At 45.1% G+C, this 25180-nt stretch overlaps 2 protein-coding genes and 1 pseudogene across 6 annotated transcripts; all 3 read right to left on the bottom strand.

Annotated features, from left to right (window-relative positions):
• Window positions 432-4777, bottom strand: TMEM216 (transmembrane protein 216). Of its 2 annotated transcripts, none has more exons than XM_005699757.3 (5): window positions 4693-4765; window positions 4012-4113; window positions 3360-3452; window positions 1305-1506; window positions 432-1017 (listed from the first exon to the last, which is right to left on the bottom strand). In XM_005699757.3, the coding sequence occupies exons 3-5, from the start codon at window positions 3403-3405 to the stop codon at window positions 1002-1004; spliced, it is 264 nt and encodes an 87-aa protein (XP_005699814.1). In that variant the 5' UTR covers window positions 3406-3452; window positions 4012-4113; window positions 4693-4765; the 3' UTR covers window positions 432-1001. The 2 variants fall into 2 exon arrangements, with proteins under 2 accessions (XP_005699814.1, XP_005699813.1); XM_005699756.3 differs by having other exon boundaries at window positions 434-1017; window positions 4707-4777.
• Window positions 6931-7275, bottom strand: LOC102170031 (annotated as a pseudogene).
• On the bottom strand, window positions 18992-24993 carry TMEM138 (transmembrane protein 138). 4 transcript variants are annotated; one of them, XM_005699749.2, is made up of 5 exons: window positions 24912-24993; window positions 22915-23168; window positions 21511-21682; window positions 19871-19946; window positions 18992-19598 (listed from the first exon to the last, which is right to left on the bottom strand). In XM_005699749.2, the coding sequence occupies exons 2-5, from the start codon at window positions 23040-23042 to the stop codon at window positions 19486-19488; spliced, it is 489 nt and encodes a 162-aa protein (XP_005699806.1). In that variant the 5' UTR covers window positions 23043-23168; window positions 24912-24993; the 3' UTR covers window positions 18992-19485. The 4 variants fall into 4 exon arrangements, with proteins under 4 accessions (XP_005699806.1, XP_005699801.1, XP_005699805.1 ...); XM_005699744.3 differs by having other exon boundaries at window positions 18992-19946; XM_005699748.3 differs by lacking the exon at window positions 24912-24993 and adding an exon at window positions 24875-24907 and having other exon boundaries at window positions 18992-19946.

Below are 25180 nucleotides of genomic sequence, written 5' to 3'. Positions count from 1 at the left end.
GTTTTTGAAGCCTGTGTGTCTAGAGCCTGTGCTCCGCAACAAGAGAAGCCACTGCAGCGAGACGCCCGTGCAACGTAACGAAGAGCAGCCCTCGCTCACCGAAACTAGAGAAAGCCCGAGTGCAGAAAGGAAGACCCAGCACAACCAAAAATAAATAAAATTTTAAAATATGCTGGCTTTGGGGCAGAGGTGAAGAATGTGAGTGGTCAGGATGACAAGTCTGAAGAAGACACAGCAGCTGGCAGGGCCTTTAGGGATTAATTGAGACTAGAGCTGCAGGGGAAGAAATTCAGCAGGACACTTTCATTGCTGCCTCTGTGTCTGCACAGGGTCACTAAGCACAGCCAAGGGCAAACCTTGGGGATAGTCTACTTTCTCTTGAAGTGGATGAAATTCTAGGGACAGGTGCCACAAGGAAAAGGCTACAACCCCCCACAATAGAAAATACTTATTTATTATAAAATAATGTTTGTTTCATGATGAGAGTAGAAAAATAGCACTATGAGCTACTTAAAAATTTCTGGAGCTCAGTTTCTGAGAAATGGGATGAGCGGCTTTTGCATCACTCTGGAAGCACACCCTCCTGAGGTGCCCTGTGCTCCTGCAGGACATGTAGGGCACAGCACACATGGCGAGCGTGTGGCTCAGGTGCTTCTGGAAGCCCAGGGAGCCTGCAAGGTCCACACAAGATACTCTGGCCATGAAGATCAAAGAGGAAAACCTGAGGTCAGAAGGGAGCTGGTTCCGAGAAAGGCCAGGAAGGCACCAGCCTTGCCCCTCCCTATACTGGAGTGTAGAAGAGTCTCCTGGCTGATGGTCCTGGTTGAGAAGATGGTGCCCAGCGGTCTTATGCTGGGTTTGTTCCCCAGGTGTCTGTGCCGAGGAAAAGCTGCGACCTTTCTCAGGACAACTTGGCCTGCCATTTCTCACTGGTGTGGCTGAAGTACCAGAGATATGTACAGTCTCAGCCTGTGAAGGCTGCTGGCTGAAGTTTTTGTACTTCACATCCTGTCCATACTGATGGCAGAAAGAAAGAAAGAAAATGTTAAAAGGCCAGTGAACAAGAGCAGCTGGCCTGAACTGTTCTATAATCCAAGCCTCTTGGCCCCAGAAAGCAAGAATATCTTCCCTAAGTGTGTAACTTCGGGAAAGACACCTCTCTACCCTCAGTGGGAAAAACACCTTTCTCACCCTTAAACATCATCTAGAGTCCAGACCCTTCAAGCTTTAGAAGAACAATGAATCCCTCCCTGGGATGGGAACCCAACCCTCAGGTGACGGGAAATGGCCCCCAATAGCAGTACCTGGAGAAAGCGGTCAGGGTGAGCACCTCGAGCAGGAGCTCTGAGCCGCAGAAGAAGAGCAAGATGCCGTTCATGATGGCTTCCAGGCGGAGCACGTAGGTCTGCAGCAGCAGGTAATAGGAGGCCATCATGGTGGACGGGAAGGTCAAGGCCACGCTAATACCAAGTGGCATCTTTCGCTGGCAGAGGTTTCCCTTTGTACCTGTTAGACACAGCCCATGGAGTCACCTCCAAGTGGCCTGCTTTCCTTGGCCTGAGAGGAAAAGGGGGGTGGGATGGGATGGACTGGCAAGCAGAGGCAAATGGTCCTGAATGGGGATGTGCAACTTTATTAACAGGGTCCCACTGTGTTAAAAACAAGAGGCTTTGGAGCAGCTGTGAGATTAGAGTCATTTTCAGAAAGGTCCTGCTCCCAGTGAAGAAACAATGGGATCTTTATTTGAGGAAAGATCTTTTTAATTATAAAAATAATATATAATCATTGAACACTTTGTCAATTAATATAGAAAATATGGACTTCCCTGGCAGTCCAGTGGTTGACTCTGTGCTTCCACTGCAGGGAGCATGGGTCCAATCACTGGTTAGGGAACTAAGAACCCAGGTGCCCCATGGAATGGCCAAACAAAGAAAAAAATATAGAAAATCATTTTAGAAAATACAGAAATTAAAAGACCTCATGATTCATCCTCTAGAGAAAGCCATTATTACAGAATGAGGCATACTGTTTCAGACATTTTTTATGTGTATAGTCACGTGTTATTATTTTCATTATTAAAAAAGTAGAATCATACTCTGCATACCGTTTGGCAACTTATTTAACCATTTAACATAGTTAGACGTCTTTCCACATTAACTACCTTTTACTCTATCATAACTCTTTCCATACCTAACTACCTTTTTTAATGGCTATGAACAATTCATTGAACCAATATCATAATTTAACTAATCCTGTATTGATAGGTGTTAGGTTGTTTCTAAGGTTTTGATGTCAAAAAATACATGGCAATACATCCTCATACAGATATACTTGTGTATCTGTAGAAGTGTGTTTTTTTCAGCCAGTTTTAGAAGGGAAATTGTTAATGTCTAAGAATGTAACTTTTACCTGGTAAAACCATTAGCAAAAAAGGTTATACTAATTTATATTCCTAGGGGTGTGGGAATATAAATACTCACATGAGTGTGAGACCATACATACTGTTTCTTGCAGTTATTTGAATACGGGGCATTTGGAAATCTTTTTAATCCAATGGGTGAATATGTTACCGTGTTTTTCCAGTTTGCTTTTTGTTCGTGAGTTTGAGCATTTTATCATGGTTACTGGTCCTTTGTAATTATTCTTATGTGAACTGCACATTAGGGTCGCTTGCTAATTTTTTTTTTTTGCTGTGCAGCATGCAGAATCTTAGTTCCCCAACCACAGATCGAACCCCTACCCCCTGAGTTGGAAGCTTGAAATCTTAACCACTGGAAAGCCAGGGAATTCCCTCCCTTGCTCATCTTTAAAACTAGCTTTTTTCTTAGCATTTTATGTGAGCTTTCTTTATCCACTGTGATATGTACTGAAAGTATGTTTTTTTTCTTCGGTGTGTTTAAAGAACATTTTCAGGGATGACATATTCTAACTAATAAGGGCTTGCTCTGTATTTCCAGGAATACAAAACTTGTCCTAGAGAAATCCTTGTTCAGAAAAATGAAGGGGATCTTAGTGCTGACCTGTGCAGGCATCTCCTGCCCCGGACATGGAGTTACAGCTGAATCTATTCTCCCAAGCAAACCAGTGAGAGGAACAAGGCACTCTTGTAACAGTTAGACAACTGGGAAGAAATTGTCTAATATCATGCCACTGCCCACTTCTGGCCCTGCAGGGCAACAGATACATCTTGACCCAAAATATGAAGCAGCTTGAAACTTCAGAGAGGGGGTAATGGGATATACCACCAGATCCAATCTCTTGATTGGTGAGCCGAGGTTATGTACTTTTCCTTGTTGATCAGGTTACGGATACCAGCTCATCTCAGAAAGAATGGAAATATTCTTTGGACAAACACTCACCAAAAAATAGTCGGATTATTTCAATTCCGAGATACAGGAAGAGCATCGCCACATCCAGGACTAGATTGGCTGTTGGGTATGGGAGCAGGAGACCTGCCAACACAGAAGTCAGAGTCTGAAAACAACACAGAGCAGTGCGCAGGAGAGCCCCACACGCGCGAGTCTCATCAGCTGTCCACGAGCTACTTAGTGAGGTGTGGGCAGCATCTGTTAACCTGATGCAGGATGTGTTAACTCCTTGTTGTGGCTGCATCTCTTTTAGAGGCAGGCATGTTGTTATCGGGTTTTACTCATAACTTGGACAGTCTATGAGGACTCCACCCTCCACCATTATCAGCTGTACACGGGTACACAGACCACTGAATAGCTTCCGAGGCTCATCAACAGGCTGAAAGTGGAGTTCAGCAAGAGGTGATGGGGGAGAGTTGGAATGAAGAATCCCACATTTCCCAAACTCAACAAACTCTTGCCCAGGAGCTTCCTACTAAATCATTCTCAAGAAGTCAGCTGATGAAGAGACTTCTACCTTACAGTGAAGAGGTTCCCTAGAGGGCAGAAAAGAATGAAAAATAGGAAGGTTTTTGGTGGGAGTTGGCTCTGCGCTGAAGTGGGGAAAGGATGTGGGCAAGGGTAGTCAATCCCCAGGCCTTACCTTTATACAGAAATATGAAGAGTTCCAGCAGGAAATAGGTAGCATAATACCACCCATTCAGAAAGAACAGAATTTCCAGCGGGGTGGAGGACAATCGTTTACCTGAAAATGTGAGCACAGAGAAAAAGAGATGGGCTGGAGGGCAGCTCAACCTCAGTTATTTCAATGGTTTTGTGTCTAACTTGAAGGAAACATGAAGTCGCAGCTAATGGAAAGGGCCACTTGGGGCACTTCTGATTGCTGATGAGGAGAGAGAAAAAGAGAGAGAGAGTGTGTGTGTGTAGGGTGTCTGCGTGTGTAGGGTTTCTCTCTGTGTGTAGAGTGTCCCCTAAACTTGACTCCGGGCTTCGGGCGCGAAAGTCAAAGCCCCTTTAAGATCTAACCTCTTCACTATTTGGGAAGGGAAAATGGGGTGCAGAGGCCAGCACTGGCTTGTTTGAAGTCACACTGCAAATTTGTAACTGAGCTGGCCTAGAACAGACCTGGCCAAGAATTTGAGGGAATCTAAGACCCGCACCTCGAGACCTTCAGGAACTCAGGGAGGGTGAGGCTGCTAGACCCTGCTTTGGACAAGCGAGAAGTGATGTCCATAACACCCGAGAATAGAGGGTTTATAAAAGTCGAGCAATGGGAGAGAAAGGAATGGAATATAGAAGCGATCAGGACCAGCGACTCACACACCTCCGTAATCTCACCTCGCGGCGCCATCTCCAGTCCCCATGGAAACTGCATACGCGGCTACCTCTACTTCTGGAGCAACGAGGCGTTGCCGGAAGCGGGGGACAGAGCGGCCCGAGACTCTGGCCTCTCTGCCCGGCCATCACACTCTATGGTTGCCTGGTGCGAAGGCCGTCTTGTTGCGTCCGCCCGTGCGTGCAAATGGCCTTCACTGGGGTTCTGTCTGGCGATCTTCAACAGCACAGGGGCCACCCCCCGAGCTGGAGTCCGTAGGCCCCTAGGGCTGGGAGCAGCTGTTGGGCTTCCCCACCCAAAGTTTACAATGAATCGGCAGAAGTAGCCAGTAGTGGTAATGTGACCACAGGATTGCCAAATAGGCTGTAGCGCCACGATTCTCTTTACTAACGGTCTGACAATACACGAAAAAAGAACAGTGAAAGTGTAGTCGCTCAGTCGTGTCCGACTCTTTGTGATCCTATCGACTGCATATAGCCGCCAAGCTCCTCAGTCCATGGGATTTTCCAGGCAAGAATACTGGAGTGGATTGCCATTTCCTTCTCCAGGGGATCTTCAGGACACAGGGATCGAACTCAGGTCTCCGGCATTGAGGGCAGGCTCTTTACCACCTGAGCCACGAGGGAATCCCAAACAACGGTCTGATAATGCACAAAAGTGCTCTGCAAATGCGGTTTGGCGTTTGGGGTCTTTTGTCTAGCAAGCAGTCTTTTCTGGGAGGGTAATAGGGGATTTAGTGCGTCCGATTTATCAAACAGGTACTTAGAAGACACCAGAATTAATCAGAACTAGAGGCTCCTTTGGCAACCCACTCCAGTATTCTTGCCTGGGAAATCTCATGGACAGAGGAGCCTGGTGGGCTAGACAACCGTGGGATTGCAAAGAGACTTCACAGAGTGACTGAGCAGGCAGGCAGAGGATCCTCTAAAGGAGCATAAAGAACACTGGGAAGATGAAACATGATCACCACATGACCCCTGACTTGCATGGGAGTTAGGAAGACAAAGTACTCTAGGTGGGAACTGAGAGAAGTTTTCAAGAGATGACTGGTGAACTGGGCTTTGAAACCTGATTATGGTTTGGAGCAGTTAGCATGTGTTACCGCCCACAGGGAAGCAGAAAGAAGAGTTTTGATTGGACTGAGGCTGACTTGACTGTCAGCCACTGTCAGGATAGGACAGAAAACATGGCACACTCAAACCAGGTAATTTGAGTAGAGTGACTCAAGTGTACAATTCAGTGGCATTAATTATATTCACAATGTTGGGTAACCATCACCACCATTTTCAAAGCTTTTTTCATCATGGCAATGAGAAACTCTGTAACCATTAAACAGTAACTCTTTTCTCCCCGTCCCTCTGCTGCTGCTGCTGCTGCTGCTGCTGCTGCTGCTGCTGCTAAGTCCCTTCAGTTGTGTTGGACTCTGTGCGACCCCATAGACGGCAGCCCACCAGGCTCCCCCTGTTCTTGGGATTCTCCAGGCAAGAACACTGGAGTGGGTTGCCATTTCCTTCTCCAATGCATGAAAGTGAAAAGTGAAAGTGAAGTTGCTCAGTTGTGTCCGACTCTTTGCGACCCCATGGACTGCAGCCCACCAGGCTCCTCCGTCCATGGGATTTTCCAGGCAAGAGTACTAGAGTGCTAATCTTTGATCTACTTTTTATTTCTATGAATTTGCGTAGTCTATATATTTTAAGTAAGTGGAATCATACAATACTTTTTCTTTTGTGTCTGGCATAATTCCATTCAGCATGTTTTTAAGGTTCATTCATGTTATAGCTTATATCAGAACTTCATTCCTTTTTATGGCTGGATGATATTCCTGTTTGTGTGTGTGTGTGTGTGTGCACGTGCGTGCATGCATGCTGCATTTTGTTTATCCATCTGTTGACAGGTAGACATGAGTTTTCACCTTTGGGCTAGAAAAATGCTGCAGTGAACATTGGCATAGAAGTATCTGTGGAAGTATCTGTTTTCAGTTCCTTTAAATATACATCTAGGAGGGAATTACTGAATTTTATGGTCATTCCATGTTTGACTTAAAAAAAATGTTTTAAAGATTTAATGTTCAGATTTTTTAAAATGTGTTAAAAATTAATTGGGGCAAATTCTGTTACAAGTAGGGGTTAAGGAAAGTCAGTGTGTGGCACAAAAGAAAGAGCAAGGACTGGACAGTCACAGATAATCTGCTCTCTTATTAGCGGCATCTCATCTTGGGCAAATTACTCATGCTGTAGCAGCAGTAGCTAATGTGACAAGATTCTTCCTTAGCACATCATAGAGAGAGGGCTTGATCTTTCACAGAGAAAGTCCAATGGCCCAGGAGTTCTCCCAAAAGATCTCCACCACAGTATACCATATTGCTGCTCCAGCTGATCATAACTCACCAATGTATACTGGCCTAGATAATACATGACCTCTTTACCAGTGAACATTTCACCTTGTGCACCTGCTGCTTACAAAATCTTCACAAGTGGTGGATTTGGTCATACCTGATTCGTTTGTTCTGGAGAGATCCTGCAAGCAACTGTCAGATGTTGAACACTGGGCCGAGGTGGAAAATGGTGTCATTTTGGCCGTGAAGTGTCATGAAGTCTGCTGGTAAGTCTTAGTGGCCACTCCGGGAGTTGCTTTCTGCTGAGCCTGCAGGTGAGGGGGTGTCAGTCACTGGCCCTAGGGCCTTAGCAGCATTTTGAAACAGTGCGTAGTGCCATGTTTAACTTTTCAAGGAGCCATCAAACTGTTTTCCACAGTGTCCGTAAGCATTTTACATTCCACCAGCACCGTACAAGGATCCTGATTTCTCTGCATCCTTATCAACACCTTTTATTTTCAGTTTTTAAAATTATTATCATCACTATCCAAGTAGGTGGGAAGTAATGTTTCAGTGTGGTTTGGGCTTGGAACCTTTTGATGGAGTACTTGCACCTAGACAGACATCTCCTTGAGCAAAAGAATACAAAGATTCTTTTGGATTTTAATGTACATAGTATCATATCGTCAGAAAATAAAGATAGTTCTACTTCTTCCTTTTCAATCCCTGTACTTTTAGTTTTTCAAGTTACCTTATTGTACTGGCTAAGACCTCCAGTATAATGTTAAATAGAAGTGGTGATAATGGATATTCTTACCAAACATCAGGGGAAAGTATTATATTTCACAATTAATATGCTAATGGTAAATTTTTCTGTAGATACTCTATCAGTTTAAGAAAGTTCTTTTTGTAATTTGCTGAAATGTTTGTGATACATTTTACTGAATGCTGTCTCTGGATCTGTTGAGGCAATATGTTTTCCTCCCTTTATTCTGCTAATGTTATGAATTACATGATTTTTAAAGGTATAACCAACCTTGCCTTTCTGGAAAGAAACCAGTTTGGTTGTGATATTATGCAGAAAGAGCTGACATAGCAGGCCTGAGATTGCTATCCTTACGAAGTCCTACTTGCAAGGTTGGCCTTTGGCTGGTGTCTGTGAACTTGTATTTCAGAAAGGTTTCCATCAATCCAGAATGTCTCACTGCCTCAGTTGTTTGTGCAAACTATGTGGTTTATGCTGCACACCTGCTTCCTTCTGGAAGTCTGGAATTTTGATACATGCTAGCGATTCTTAGGGCTTCCTTAGTGGCTCAGTGGTAAAGAATCCGCCTGCCAGTGCAGGAGATGCAAGAGACTTGAGTTTGACCCTTGGGTCAGGAAGACCCCCTGGGGAAGGAAATGGCAACCCAATACAGTATTCTTGCCTGGGAAATCCCATGGACAGAGGAGCCTGGTGGGCTACAGTCCATGGAGTGACAAAAGAGTCGGACATGACTTAGCGACTAAACAACAACAACTAACTGTTCTTAGTTTGTAGATATTTTTTTATCACGAATGAATGTTATGAATTTTGTCACAGATACAACTAATTAATGAAGAAATGCTTTTCCCTCTTTATTCTGCTGACTTGGTGAGTTTCACCCATTGAGTTTTAAATATCAAACCAACCTTTCATTCCTGGGATAAGCTCCACAATCTAGCTGAAGATTAATCAACTAACTTTTCAAAGAATTAACCTTTAGTTTCATATGTTTTTTAACCTACTGTTTACCCATGTTCTTTTTTTTTTTTTCCTGGTCTTATGTTTAATTTAGACTTCTTTCTTCCTAATTTGGGCTTAATTTGCTGTTTTTCTGATTTAAGGTGAAAAATTAGACAGTTGGTTTTAGATCTTCTTTTCTGACAGAAGCTGTATCAGATACATTCTTAAAAAATATTTATTTACTTGGCTATGTCAAGTCTTTGTTGTGGCACATGGGATCTCTGTTGCATTATGGGGAATCTTTCATTGTGGCACATGGACTCTCTAGTTGTGGCAAGCAGGCTTAGTTGTTCTGCGGCATGTAGGATCTTAGCTCCCCAACTGGGGATCAAACCTGCATTGCAACGTGGATTCTTAACCACTGAACCACTAAGGAAGTTCCCATGGATTTTAAATGTTGTGTTTTCATTATGATGTAGTTTAAAGTACTCTTAATTTCTCTTATGGTTTTTTCTTTGTGCTGTGCTATATGTATTTATATATGTCCAACCCTTTGTAACCCCATGGGCTGTAGCCCGCCAGGCTCCTCTGTTCATGGAGATTCTCCAGGCCAGAATACTGAAGTGGATTGCCATGATCTCCTCCAGGGGATCTTCCCAACCCAGGGATCGTACCCAGGTCTCCGGCATTGCAGGCAGATTCTCTACCATACAAGCCACCAGGGAAGCCCGGTTTCTTCTCTGATCCATGATGATTTACAAGTATAATGTTTAACTTGTAAATATTTAGTGGTTTCCCAGTGTGGCAGTTATCAACATGTTGGTCCTCAGCTTCAGATAAACACTTCAGTACCTGTTCTGCAGTCATGGACTAGACTGAAAGCATGTCTCCCTTTCAGTGAGCACCATCTTAGGCTCCGTCAGTAGAGGGCACTGGATGGACACTGCAGGAAGAAAGGGGCTTTGCTTCCTGGTTCCAGCCTGCGATGTTTTGGTTTTTCTTGCTCCTGCTGCACAGTCAGAGGTGCATATGCACGAGGACATCCAGCGGTGCTCTGCCCCAGCTGTGTGCCTGCAGGGGCTTGGGAGCTCACTGGCCTCTTAGCCCCGGCCCAGGCCTGGTGATTTTCACCTTGCCTCTGCCTCACACCTGCAGCAGCATCCTGATCCCCTGTGTCCTCCTGCCCACCAGCCTTGACTTCCTGCACCCCAGAGGGTTGTTTCCTAGGGCTTTTCCCGTGTGGACCCCACACCCTCCAGACTGCCCCTGCAGGAGTGCCTCAATTCTTCTGCACACCCACTCACCAGCCTTGGCTCATTTCATAAAAGTGAAGGTTCCTCGGGTCCTCCCAACAGAGACATGATGTGCCCCTCATGGCATCCTACACAACATTGCATCTGATCGAGAAACTCATTTCACAGCAAAGGAAGTGTGGCAATGGGCTTATGCCTCTGGAAATAACTGGTCTTAACCACACATACTTCATTGCCTGGAAGAAGGTGGTGTAATTGAAAAGTAGAATGGTTCACGGTAGACTCAGTTATAGTATCAGTAGGGAGACAATATACTGAAAGGATGGGGGTTCTAATTCACAGAATGGAGTATGTCTTTGAACAGGAGTCCATTATACGGTACTGTTGTTCCCCTAGCCAGCACACATGGGTCCAGAATTCAATGGGTAGGAGTGGGAATGACTTCTCCCACTATTACACCTAATAAACCACCCCCAGAGATTTTTGCCTTTTACACTGAAAAATTTGAGCCTGCTGATTTGGAGATCTTAGTTCTCAAGTGAGTCGTGTTCCACAAGGAGACAGAACAATGTATTACTGAACTGGAAAATGATATTGCCCCCTGGTCAATCTGGGCTCCTTATGCCACTAAATCAAAGAACAAAAAGAAGGGGGGGGCTACTGGCTAGAATGATTGATCCTGAGTCTCAAGGCAAAATTGGGTTGCAGCTACACAAGGGAGACAAGAAAGACTATGTCTGGAACCCAGAGGATGCTCTGGGGCACCTATTAATACATCCACGCCCCCCCCAAAGTAGAACTCAGATCCTTTAGGAATGAGGATTTGGGTTACTCTAACAGTAAAGAGTTCCAGAAAAACATCTATTTCTGCTTTATTGACTATGCCAAAGCCTTTGACTGTGTGGATCACAAGAAACTGTGGAAAATTCTGGAAGAGATGGGAATACCAGACCACCTGACCTTCCTCTTGAGAAATCTGTATGCAGGTCAGGAAGCAACAGTTAGAACTGGACACAGAACAACAGATTGGTTCCAAATTGGAAAAGGAGTACGTCAAGGCTGTATATTGTCACCCTGATTATTTAACTTCTATGCAGAGTACATCATGAGAAATGCTGGACTGGAAGAAGCACAAGCTGGAATCAAGATTGCCAGGAGGAATATCAATAACCTCAGATATGCAGATGACACCACCCTTATGGCAGAAAGTGAAGAGGAACTAAAAAGCCTCTTGATGAAAGTGAAAAAGAGGAGAGTGAAAAAGTTGGCTTAAAGCTCAACATTCAGAAAACGAAGATCATGGCATCAGGTCCCATCACTTCACAGGAAATAGACGGGGAAACAGTGGAAACAGTGTCAGACTTTATTTTTGGGGGCTCCAAAATCACTGCAGATGGTGACTGCAGCCATGAAATTAAAAGACGCTTACTCCTTGGAAGGAAAGTTATGACCAACCTAGATAGCATATTGAAAAGCAGAGACATTACTTTGCCAACAAAGGTCCATCTAGTCAAGGCTATGGTTTTTCTAGTGGTCATGTATGGATGTGAGATTTGGACTGTGAAGAAAGCTGAGTGCCAAAGAATAGATGCTTTTGAACTGTGGTGTTGGAGAAGGCTCTTGAGAGTCCCTTGGACTGCAAGGAGATCCAACCAGTCCATCCTAAAGGAGATCAGTCCTGGGTGTTCATTGGAAGGACTGATGCTGAAGCTGACTGATACTGAAGCTGAAACTCCAATACTTTGGCCACCTCATGTGAAGAGTTGACTCATTGGAAAAGACCCCGATGCTGGGAGGGATTGGGGGCAGGAGGAGAAGGGGATGACAGAGGATGAGATGGCTGGATGGCATCACCGACTCGATGGACATGAATCTGGGTGAACTCCGGGAGTTGGTGATGGACAGGGAGGCCTGGCGTGCTGTGATTCATAGGGTCGCAGAGTCGGACATGACTGAGCGCCTGAACTGAACTGAACAGTAAAGAAGGCTTCCCTGGTGGCTCAGTGGTAGAGAATCTACCTGCAATGCAGGAGACATGGGTTCAACCCCTGGTCCAGGAAGATCTCCTGGAGAAGGGAATGACAACCCACTCCAGTATTCTTGCCTGAGAAATCCCATGGACAGAGGAGCCTGGTGGGCTATGATCCATGGGTCACAAAAGAGTCGGACACAACTTAGTGACTGAACAACAACAGGTAAAGAACCCAGAGCAGCAGCAGAAGCTCGAGCTGATGGAAAGGGAATTATCAACATAGGAACTGAAGAAGGAAGCCATGGTTATCAACTACAACTTTGTGACCAGTTATAAAAATGACCAATTACAAAAACAAGAGCTCTGGTAGTTTTTTGTGTTTCTTTGCTCCTTGCATGCCTGTGTTTTGGGGGCTTCCCTGGTGGCTCAGTGGCAAAGAATCCACCTGCAGTGCAGGAGCTGCAGGAGACACAGGTTCAATCCCTGGGTTGGGAAGATTCCTGGAGGAGGGCATGGCAACCCACTCAGGTATTCTTGCCTGGAGAATCCCATGGACAGAGAAGCCTGGTAGGCTACAGTCCATAGGGTCAAAAAGAATCGCACACGACTGCAGCGACTTGACATGCATGCATGTGTTTATTTGTATATACTGACCATTTTCTCTTTACCTATCTATTGACTATTTGTTGGAGGTCAACTTCATAATTTAATCTTTATGTAACAGAATATTTAGTGAGACCGTGACAAATTTGTGGAGTAATTAATATAGTTAGCTATGGATACAGTGACTGTTGGGACTGTATGTCTTCTCATTTTAGGGGAAGAGTGAGAACATCACTTAAAAAAAATACTTTTATCTATTTGACTGCATCGGGTCTTGGTTGTGACACGCAGGTTAGATGAGGCTGCAAAATCTTATTTGTGTGGTAACCCTAATCCTCACCCTAGTTCCCTGACCAGAAATCAAACCCAGGCCTCTTGCATTGGGTTCAGTGTACTACGAGGGATGTCCCAAGAATGTCGCTTTTAAGAATAGATATGTTGTCAGTAGGAATGCAACATGGAAGTTCAAATAAGTGTACAATGGTGCATGAAAGCTGAGTAGCTGAAAAGATGGACATGAGCTCTGCATTCACCTTCAGAACCTGTCCTGTGGTTCCAGACTGGACTCGGCATTTCTCCCTTTCAGTGAGCACAATGGTAAGCCCTGTCTGTAGAGGGTGCTGGAGGGATATTGAAGGAAGGAAAGGGCTTGTCTTCCTAGCTCCCATAAGCTCTGGTTTGCTTTTCCTGCTCCTGCACTGTGGTCTCAGCGGGTGCACGTGTGTGAGGACAGCTAGGATATCAGATGGTCCTCTCCAACCACATACCAAGAGCGGGCATTCCCTCAGCAACCTCACGAACCTGGTCCATGCCTGGTGACCACTTTGCTGTGGCCCTCCTGTCGACGATACCACATGCTCCAGGCCTTGGCACACATGGCAGTTCCCTAACTCTGTGCACTTGCCCCCTCAGCCTTGTTTGTCTCTGCCCTGGATCACTTTTCCCCCAAGCCCTCAGGCACAGACAGTGTGTATCCACAGCAGGGCCCAACTCCACATGTCTGCTCATGGACCTTGGCTCTTCTGCCCAGAGGGTTGATTCCTGTGGCCCTCCATGCCCGGCATGGACATCATGCACTGCAGGCCTTGTGCACCTGGGGCGTTCTGTGTGCACCTGCCCAAGAGCCTTGGCTCATGTGTACCCTAGAGGGTTGTTTCTTGCCTGGCAACTGTGAAACAGCTCTGCCTTGGCCAACCAGTGAACTCGTTTACCACCCAGTGGGCTGCCGTGAGGTCTAAACCCCAGATTTTGGGGTGGGGGACCCTACAAAGTTTGTCCTCAGCCCTCAGGTACCCTTTTAGAAATCTCTTTACATTTTTATAGGGCTTTCCAGGTGGGTCAGTGGTAAAAAAAATCTGCCCGCCAGCGCAGGAGACACAGGAGATGCAGGTTCGATCCCTGGATCGGGAAGATCCTCTAGAGGAGGAAATGGCAACCCGGGTCTCCCACGTGGCTCAGATGGTAAAGCATTTGCCTACAACACGGAAGACCCAGGTTGGATCCCTGGGTTGGGAAGATCCCTGGAGAAGGAAATGGCAGCCCACTCCAGTACTATTCCTCGGAAAATCCCACGGACGGAGGAGCCTGGCAGGCTACAGTCCATGGGGTCACAAAGAGCTGGACATGACTGAGCGACTCCACTTTCTTTCCACTGTCTCTTATAATTTAAGGATTATATTAAACCTGCCATGTTTAAATTACTAGGTGGTTTCCGTCTTCTGACTGGACTTAGATTGGACCACCTAGTTATCTAATTGTTACTGATTTCTAACTCAATTCCATCATTGTCAAAAAAACATGCTCTTTCTCCTTATAAATGTACTGATTATTGTTTTATGGTTCAGCATGTGACTTGCACTGGTCATTACTCTGCGTACATGGAAAACACTGCATTTTTTATTCATATGTATTATAAATAATGAGAAAAACATTTTAAAATAGTCTTTATATTTACTCAGATACTATTTCTGATGTACTCCATCCCTTTCAGAGGATCTGAATTTCCATCTGTTATCATTCCCCTTCAAGCCAAATAACTCCTTTAGCATTTCTTTATAGTGCCGGATTGCTGGCAACAAATTCTCTCAGTTTTATATCTGAAGTGTATTTTTGGTAAATTTAGATTTCTGAGTTGACCTCTTTTTCTTGCAGCACTTTAGAGATGGTGTTACACTCTCTGCTGGCCTCTGATTTCTGGTGAGTAGCCAGTTGCTAATTGTTGTTCTTCTGTATGTGGTTTGTTTTTCTCTTGCTGCTTTCAAGATTTACTCTTCATCTTTAGCTTTTGACTATGATGTTCCTAGATGTGGCCTTTCTGTGTTAATTAAGGTGGCTTTGTGGAGTATCTAAAATCTGTACATTTTATCAAATTTGGGAAAATTTTGGCTATTTTTTTTTTCTGCTTTCTTCCTTCTCTTTTCCTTCTAAGATTCTAATCATACATTTGTCAGGCTGTTTGACATTATCTAACTGGCCTGGGAGACTTTTAAAAAACCTCTTTTTGTCTCTGTTCTGCAGCATGGTGAGTTTCTATCAGTTTACCTTCTATTTCATTGACCAGTTCTGTAATCTTTTTTGCTGTTAAATCTATTCATTTGATTAAAAATGTTTCAGTTGTTGTAATTTTTATTTCCAGAGTTTCTATTTTTCAAAAGTCATTTGTTTCTTTGCTGAGGTTGCCTATCTTTTTATTCACTGAGAACATAATTTCACTGCTGCTTTATTATCCTTGTCTGTTAACTCCAGTATCTGGGTCACCTCAGTATTGGTGTCAGTTTTGAACGTTAAATTGTGGAGGCTCTGGTTTGTATTATCTGTCTCCAAACAGTGATGGTTCTTTTATCAGGCAGTTAGCGTGGGTTAATTGTTGTTGTTGTTGTTTAGTTCTTAAGTCCTTTCTGGCTCTTTTTTGACCCCATGGCCTGTAGCCCTCCAGGCTCTTCTATCTGTGGGATTTCCCAGGCAAGAATACTAGAGTGGGTTGCCATTTCCTTCTCCAAGGGATCTTCCTGACCCAGGGATTGAACCTGGGTCTCCTGCATTGGCAGGCAGATTCTTTACCACTGAGTCATCTGGGAAGTCCATTTTGGGTGGATACACAGTGCAGATCACACTATGGGGCCATAGCTCCAATCTCAGCTTAGATTTTCTGTCTTTAGCTGAGTTGCTTGAATCTGAACAACACATTTGTCGTCCAGAGCTGGGGCAGAGATGTGGGCAGACAGAACTTGGTGATTGCTACCTCTTACCTTCTGAGGCTCCATCTTTTCCTCCAGTGGCTTCAGTTGCCCCGGCTCAGTACTGTGATTGTCCACCAGCATAACATACCTACTGCTTTGTCAGCTGCCAAGTTACAAGCAGCAAAAATAGGAAACTTTCTCTGCACAATTTCCTCCTGAGTGTGAACTCCCCATCAAACTGTCTCCCTTCATTCTCTAGTAGTCTTTAAGTAGCTGTTTTTCATATCATGTTCAGGTTTTACAGTTATTTGTTGGAGGGGTCATTCTCAAGCATAGTACTCAGTCATTGTTAGACATCTTTAGGTATAGTCTAAATATTTAATCCATTTCTTCCATATTTTCCTCTATTTCTTGAACATATCAGTTTAAACTCCTTTTCAATCTTCTCAACAATATTTGGCTCACCTGTTTCTATTTTCTACTTTTGCTCTGGTTTTAAATAATATGGTCTTATCTCTTGACTTGCTAGTAATTCTTATTGGATTTAGAAATTGTATATACAAAAAATTATAGCACCTCTAGATGTTTTTTCTTCCAGTCTTTTCTGTGTTACACCAGGAGAATGGGGGCTGATCACCTTAATCCATTCAAAGACCACATGGTTTGAGGTTGCGCTGGGATTTTGATAAGCCTCAGTCTGCCTGTTTCACCTTGTTCCCATAAGGAGCCCTCCTGAGCTTTGAACTGAAAGACCTATGTGTTCACCATCCCTGCCCCATCGTGGGTCCTGAATTCTAATCATCAGCACCATTAGCCTGCCAAAAATTTGATTCTGCTTTTCAGAAGTTTGAGGTTTAGCTTTTTATAGCTTCTGGCCCTATACGGCTTCAGTGTTTGGTAAGTATCTTAGAGAAGAAATGTGTTACGTCTTTAAGGCTCTTTCAGTCCCCGGTTTTGTTCTTCCAGTGTTATGAGAGCACTAAGCTCCACTGGCTTCTCTGGTCCCCTCTGCCTGGGCAATGCTTGGATTCTCAGCCTCTTGCTCAAACCCAGAGTCAGCAAATGCTCCCAGGGGCAAGTCTGCTGCAAACTGTCAGCTCACGTCCCTGATTCTACTTCAGAATTTTAGGCCCTTTCATCATCTTTCCTTCAGCAATTCTCTAAGATCTTTTTAGATAACTTTCATATTTTGTCTGGTCTTTCTAGTTCTCTAATAGAGCACTGGTCAGCTAGAAGCAACTCCATCCTATTAAAAGTCAGCACTTTTAAAAGTGTTTATTTTCTTCCTTTGATCTTTGAAAACTAACTGCTCCAAGCAATCAATTTACATCACATCTTAAAAATATATTCCTACTGCTAAGTGAAAAAGAAAAACCAAACTATCTTATGGCATAGTCCCCATAATCACAACTGTATATAAAATATAAATACATAGCATCAAAGATATGATATTATTTCTGGGGTAGGATGTAGTCATTTTTTTTTCTTTTGTAAAAATGTTTCTGAAATATTACACTGTAAGAAATTATGCAAGTAAATGTAGATTGTCAAGGAGGGGAGGGAGAAGGAACTCAGTGACTGAGATACAGAAGTGGGAAGACTAATTGCACAAATATAACTTCAATTTTGTATCACATGAATGCATTAACTATCAAGATGAAAGAAACAAAGGAAGAGAGAGGGAGGGAGGGAGGGAGGGAGTTGGGAAGGAAGGGAGGAAGAAAGGAAGGAACACACACACACACACATACACACATACACACACCCAAGAGACTCCTGGGACTACAAAGTGCCATTTATATTGGGAGTGAGGACAACAAACATTTGATTGTACTTACTAGCTGCAGAGATTGCAGAGAACAATCCAGCCCTGATTCATTTGGGGACACAAAAAATCTCCTATCTATCAGGGACTGTGATGAGCAAAGGGGGTAATATTCTTGTAAGAGCTTTTATGAAAAGATTCAAAATTGTGCTATTTTCATTTTTTGTACAGACGAAGGTACAGTACACAGATGGTGGTTTTGTTAGGACTTTTTCGATCACGTCTCCCAATTATAGGGGATGATATCTTAGGTATTTTCTTAGAACTCTGTAACATTCTTTTAAAATATCTGATAAATCTTGACAGCACAGCTGATTAACTACAGCCTCTCTTTCCCGAGGACTTCATTGTAGGCTTCTAAACTAGGGGTCAGCATACCATGGCCTGAGAGCACATCTAGCCCGTTTTGTATGACCCTCAAGTTAAGATTAGATTTACATTTTCATGTGGTTGAAACAAAATCTAAATATTTCTGACATGGGTCATTCATCTGAGTTTCATCTCTGGCTGCTTTTGTGCTTTGATGTCAAAGTTGAGTAATTGCAACAGAGGCCACATGGCCCTCAAGATCTAAAATATTTACTATCTGACCTTTAACAGGAAAAGTTTGCCAACTCCCGGGCCAAAGTACTTCTGAATAATGAGTTTCATGGGGCAGCTTTCTGGTGGGGCGGACTGACCGCACCCATGTCTTTTGCCAAGAAACCTCCTAGCGCTTTCCCATTCCGACACTGGGCTCAGTCACATGATTTGCTTTGACCAATGGGAATTGAAGAGACACAGTAGAGGCTTAAACTGGGGTTGCCCCCTATAGCTTGATTTCCTGCTTCTCTGCCACTGTCTAGTCAACCGACCCAGGCAAGCCTGCTGGACAATAAGTCATGTGAAGCAGAGTCATTCTAGCAGAGGTCAGCCTAGGTTAGCCAGAAGTCAATGATCTCAAGATAATGACAGCTGGATGGCTGACCCACAGCTGACCACAAACACGTGTGTGAGCCCAGCAGAAACCACCCAAACCCAGTCAGATGAGCTGAGCCCCAACACTCAAGAGCCATGCCACCCAAGTGTAGTGGTGGGGCTGTTACACGCAACTATTCCAGCAATAGAAAACTGATACTATGGGCACAACAATGTTTAAAATTTCTTTTGCCCAAAGAGGCTAGGCAACATTTCACTCTCCTGAGGACAGTTCTGGGCTCTGACAGGGGGAAAGACTGAATAAAACATGGCAGTCTGAGACTCCAGAGATGGGGGTGGGGCATCAGATCACATCTTTTCTGCAAAAATATCTTGTACTCACAATGGGATTCAAGGAATACCCATATCTGCTCTGTGGCTCAATTTGCCCACTGGACCAAGCAGACGCTAAGGCTAGGCTAGGCTAGGACTTGGCATTCCTCTTAACCACAGAGGGACTGAGCAAGGCAGAGACTCCATCATTTATGGAAAAGAATTTATTTCCTATTTATACAATGTAAAAAAAAAGTACCTTGGGTATAAAATCTAAATGTCTGAGGTGTGCTCAGTCAGGAGCCCAGAAAAGTCACTCTTTGCATCCTTCAATCATCAGTGTGCAGTGCAAACAGAGCCGGGGCTGGGAGCTCCTCCTGTACTAGGGTCAGTGGAACGTTCCCTTGGGAAAAAGCCACGGAGCCCTTGGTGAAGAAGTGGGGCAGAGAGCGGGAAGGAAAGGGGGCAGGGCTGCAGCAGGAGGCTGGGAAGGGATGATGTTCAGGAGTCTGCACTGGGGACACTTTAATGTGCTCGAGGGAGGCTCCGCCTCTTCACCTGCTGCACACTGACTGGCTGGGGCCTGTCCTCAGAATGTCAAGCTACTTCCTAGCACACACGGCCGACTGCCCCCTCTGCAGAGCCCCCAGTGTGACTTCTGTCAAGAAGGAAAGGCGTTCATCGATGTGACAGAAAACGGTCACCTTTGAACTTGCATGAACTTCTTGCGCAGCCATAAAGAGTCCTGGTAGAAGCGAGGGTCGCCTAGCCTCACAGCTGTCCGTTTGTAAAAGTAACAGTACAACACTGCCGCTGTGGAGAATAAACAGGAAAGAAGAGTCAGGGATGCACCCGAGTGTTTGTTTCAGGGGAAGAACATGACCAGACGAGGCTGAGGGGCCCTGTCTCATGATTTCCCAGTGACTCCCAGAAAGGGCAGAGGGCAGTGGTCTCTCTTGGTCTTGGCATGGCTGTTCCACTCATCTCACGCCAGTTGTGATGGGCTAGGAAGTCAGGATCAAGGCCCTCGCTGCCACAGCCACAGGCGGGGCCAAAGTGAGGCCTGAGGTTGCTGTGGTTCTTACCTAGCCTCTGGAATACAAACAATGTTTGAAGTCCATCTGTCCAGACAAAGCGGTTGGAGTTTTTCCAGCGTAAGTTCTGAAGGAGACAAGAGTAGACAGAGAAAAGTGAATGGCCAGATGAGGCCCTGACATCTCCAGCCTGGTGAGCTGCAGACATGCTGCTTGATTTAGTATCAGGCTAATCTCACCCCCTTCTTTCTCTCCACAAGCCAAAGGAGTGTTTCTCAAACAAGCTTCAGCAAGTCCCCTTGTGTTTTGCTGCAGAGGAAGTAATTCTTTTAACCCTGAGGGAGTAAGTTTGAACTAAGCCATTTATTTCCTTTCATCCCATTGCCTTAGCCAATGAGAAATGATACACATTATCTCAGGAGTTCAGCATGGTCACTGTCTTGCCTTGGAAATCTGAGGCTTGGTTCCTGTCAGATAAAGGCTTGGTGCTCTCAGGGTTTAATCAGATTAGCAGCTTCACAGTACAAAGCCAGGACTATTTTGGCTCTAGGAACCTGAGCAGAGACAATCCTCTCTGGAAAGCACCTTGAGACTTTGGCACTGCGCTGCTTCTCCCCTGTGAGTTCTTGTTCTCTCTGTGGAATCACAGGGGCAAGCTAATGGGAGGTTTAGTCTGAGAAGGTGCCTTTAGTAAAGAAATGCCTAGAGAACCCTGAGGTTTTAACGTGTTCCATTAAATAAGTACCAAGAAACACATGAGATACCCACAGAGAATTTGTGGAGAAGAAACCTGAAGGAATTCCCTGGTGGCCCAGTGGTTAGGACTCCGCACGTCCAATGCAGGGAGAATGGGTTTGATCACTGGTCGGGGAACTAAGAGCCCATAAGTCACTGTTGCTGTTGCTGTTATGTCGCTTCAGTCGTGTCCAACTCTGCGACCCCATAGATGGCTGCCCACCAGGCTCCCCCGCCCCTGGGATTCTCCAGGCAAGAACACTGGAGTGGGTTGCCATTTCCTTCTCCAATGCATGAAAGTGAAAAGTGAAAGTGAAGTTGCTCAGTCGTGTCCGACTCTTTGCGACCCCATAGATGGCTGCCTACCAGGCTCCTCCACTGTGGGATTTTCCAGGCAAGAGTGCTGGAGTGGGTTGCCATTGCCTTCTCCCATTAAGTCACTAGGTACAGCAAAAAAAAAAAAAAAAGAAAAAAAGAAATCTGAAACCACGAAAACTGGATCTGCTTCGAGGCCTATGTTAGAACCAGAGGGAGGCATCTCGGAGGCTCGTTCTCCTAATGTAAGTGATGGGGACACAGCAGAGGGCTCGTGGCACTCCCGCCTGGCTCTTTCCCATGGGACACTGATGCCTAAGAATACCTTGTATCAACACGCACCTGCCCAAACAGCTAATGATGGAACAGATTCAATTTCCTGTTTTAACCTGCAGGTCTTCTGGGGCAAAAAGAATCAAACGTTCCACAAGTGCCCCTCAACTCCTGGATAAGGGTGTTCTTCAACACATAAGGTTGAGAAAAAGTACCTTATGAAATTCTCATGTGTTGAGCTCCAGGCTGGACCACATTCATTTCACCTGTTTCTTATAAAGGAATCTGTGAGATAAACATCCAGAGCTGCTGGGTTCCCACAGATAAGACATTCCAAGTCTTTTAAGGACTCAGAGCCTCCCTCTTACCATGACCCAGACATGAAGAGAGATGCTCAGGGCGAAGTACACAGCTGTCAGGATGATGGTCCCTTTGAACTTATGGAAGAGGAGGTTGACCAGGCCAGCCTGGAAGACGAAGGTGTTGAAGAACATGAGGAAAATGATGATGATGTTGAAGAGGACTGCGATATCCTGGATGCTGCAAACATGGAAAACAAAAGGACAGCCAAATGGAGGCCTGCGGAGCATCCACGAGTCAGCCCTGAATCCTAAGGGACACCATGAGGTCTTTCCTTGCCTCTGAACCCCGCTCCGCAGAGGTAGTGTGGGTTTTAGACCCCAAATGACATGAAATTAAAACTACCTGCTACCTGTTGGTCCCATCAGTTGAGTGGCAGTCTATGGACAAGGCTTTCCTGCTGACACTCCCAACTCAACAAGCCTCTGAGACACCTGTGAGAAGCAGCTAGTTTCCTCCTTGTATCCATAAAATGCCAGCCCTGTCAAATAACCTGGTGCCTAGTGCCATTCAAGTGTTGGTTCAAATGTCCCCTCTTCAGAAACTTTTCTTTCACGCCGCTACTTTCTTCTCCCCATTCCACATACTTTATATCTACTGTATAACATTTATTACTATTTGAAGTTATTAAAATATTTGTCTCTCTCCACTAGAATGGAAATTCCATCAAACAGAACCTGTCAGGTCCACCACTACAACTATAGCACTGTCTGGTAGGCTGATGAACATTTGCTGAGTGAAGACAGGGTCTAAAATTGTGGTTTTCTGTTTAGAACTTGACTCATGGAGACTAAAAATCACTGTGGACGAAAAATGACAATAGCCTTCACCCTCTGGGGTGCATATATGTTATCAATATGATTATTCTGGAAACTTCCTGGTGGTTCAGTGGTTATGAATCTGCCTTCCAATGCAGGGGATGCAGGTTTAATCCTGGTCAGGGAACTAAGATCCCACATGCCACAGGGCAACTAGAGAGCCTGTGCTGCAACGAAAACCCAGAACAGCCCCCCCGCCAAAAAAGATTATTTTTACTCAGGGCCAGGGCAGTGAAGGCGCCAAGTCCTAACCCCTGGACCGCCAGGAAGTCCTGATAACCCCTTTATCTGACATTTTGCAACCCTGTTTCATGGCACTGTAAGACACTTTCTACTCACAGATGCAGATAATGACAGTGTCAACAATCTGACCCTCTTTTTCTATGTGCACTGCTTCCCGTGTCCCAAACCCTTGTTAGAAGTATATCAAAGCAGAAGTATCAAAACAGTGTATCCTGTGACATGTCTATGGACCATGGAGTACCCAAGACAAACTGCAATTTTATTTTCCCTGATATTTCTCTATTAATAACTTTAAAATGCTAAATCATGCTTTTCTGAAATGACTGGGTTGAGCTGCGCAGTCCCACTCACATGAAGAGCACCAGCTGTATGACTGGAGCTGCTCGGAGAAGCTCAGAGAAGGAATTGACAAAGAGGTCATAGGACAGCAGCAGGAACTGCAGGGAGAGCACCAGGCTATAGTTACTGGTCTGAAGCATCTTCCTTCTGCTCTCTTGTGTCCCCAAGGGCACATTCCACAGTTCCTCAGAAAACAACTACTGGTCCTCCCCCAGGCACTGAGTTCTTCAGAATGGCAGCTGCTTCCCTTGCTCTAAGACAAGGGTCTGTTGAAGCCAAAAAAAAGAAAAGAGAGGTTAGAAATTCAACAGTATGATAAATATTTACTTAGGACCTACTATGTGCCAGGCACCATTCTAGGTGCTTGTGATACATCGATGACAAAACCAACAACAAAAAATGCCAACTAGTCATTCCTTCCAGGGACCCTCACCCTCAAACCTGTCTCCATGCCCGGAACCCTCTAAATGTAGAGCTCTTTCTAACCAGTTTTGAGTCCAAAGGAATCTAGGGAAAATACACAAAGTGACTGTCTGGTCATATAGTGATAATAATTCTAATTGCAGAAGCAAATCTTTGTATATCACTTATAGTTCTAAGCAGAACATTATTTAAATCTCTCCATTACCCTTGAGGTGGAAGACACACTATTACTCTCTCCATTTTATAGAGGGGACAATTGAAGCTCAGGGAGGTAAAACAATTTGTCCACCGTCATATCGCTAGTAATTGGAAGGGCTAGCATTCAGATCTAGGCAGTCTGGGTCTGGAGTCTGAGCACTGAACTACTGCTCAAAGCTGCCTCTTACAAAACTGACAGGTTTACATGCAACTAGGCAGGAAAGGGCTTCCCAGGTGGTTCAGTGGTAAAGAATCCACCTGCCAATGCAGGAGACATGGGTTTGATCCCTGGGTTGGGAAGATCCCCTGGAGGAGGAAATGGCAACCCACTCCAGTATTCTTGCCTGGAAAATTCAGTGGACAGAAAAGCCTCGTGGCTGCAGATCATGGGGTCACAAAGAGTCAGACACAACTAAGCATGCACACAGGCAGGAAAAACATTGGCAGAGAAGTGGTTAATGGTGCAGGAAGAAAAAGCTGAGAGGAATTAGTGCTCTTCTAACGTTAAAGATTATGGTAGCGACACGATGGCACCAGGTAAGAGGGGCTGGGCCTTTATTTTCATTTATTCCAAGACAAAGAAGCTGCTCTGGGGTTGTCCTATGACCCTCTCCAGCTGGATCAAATCCATAAGCAAATTTCAAAATGTTTTGAAGTGTTACAGAATGATTAAATCAACATCTGTAAAATGTTACTTTACAAACTCTGCATATTTACTTCCTTATTTAATCCTATATCCATTTTAAGAACTAGCTGTTGTTATGCTTATAGCCCCACTTTACACAGAGCCTCTGAGAAGTCGCAGAACCTCGTCCACCTCACCTAATGAAGTCCCACTGAGGATGTACACTGTGGTTTTCTCTGAGCCGAGTTTCCCTATTCATCAAATAACATTGATAGTATCACCTATGTACCCGCACCATGATAAACTTGTCAACCAAGATAAATTCCTTTAGTCCTCGAAACTACTCTGCAAGATGGGAAAGAATTATCCGCATTCTACAGGCAAGGACAGTGTCAGAGTTCAAGCCGTTCCTCCAGGATTCACAACTAGGTGTGATACGAAAGCCCATGCTCTTAACCGCTACTTCACAGGCCGCCACAGAAGGCTGTTGTGAGGCTCCGTTAAACAGAACCGCTCACCGCCATCTCTAAGGGAAGGATGACCATCACCTCGGGTTAGCGTAGCGGTGATTTCTCAAGGTAATGAAGCAATTCGGTCTTCTCACCGCTATCTGCCGCGTTCCCTCGGTAGAGCAGAGCAATTTTTCCCACCCGTCCCAACCCACTTTTAAATGGGACTGCCTTAGCGAAAAACCAAAACCAAAGCAATTAACAACGAAATTCCGACCTCTGGCCTCTTCACACACTCCTCAACAAGGACTCACCTCAGAGGTCCAACGTCGGTTGTCATGGGGATACCACTTTGGCTTCCGGAAACCGGCTTTAAATTCCGGAAGTAGATGGCGGACGCGGGCTCAGCCTGCGCCGTGCTACACGCTTGTCCTAGGCTTTCTCACCCCGCTCTATGGCCGACTCGGCCGCCATGTTTGGGCCCCCGCTTTTCTGGGCTCGCGTCTCTCCAGGCCTTCCCAGCGTCGCCGCGGCCTGTTCCAGGGCTCCTAGATCCGGCCAAGGCCTCCTGTTCACCCCGCGC

This window comes from Capra hircus, chromosome 29, assembly GCF_001704415.2.
Source record: "Capra hircus breed San Clemente chromosome 29, ASM170441v1, whole genome shotgun sequence".
NCBI classification, from domain to species: Eukaryota; Metazoa; Chordata; class Mammalia; order Artiodactyla; family Bovidae; genus Capra; species Capra hircus.
The sequence above is the reverse complement of the archived record's forward strand: the minus strand, read 5'-3'. Positions and strand labels throughout refer to the sequence as shown.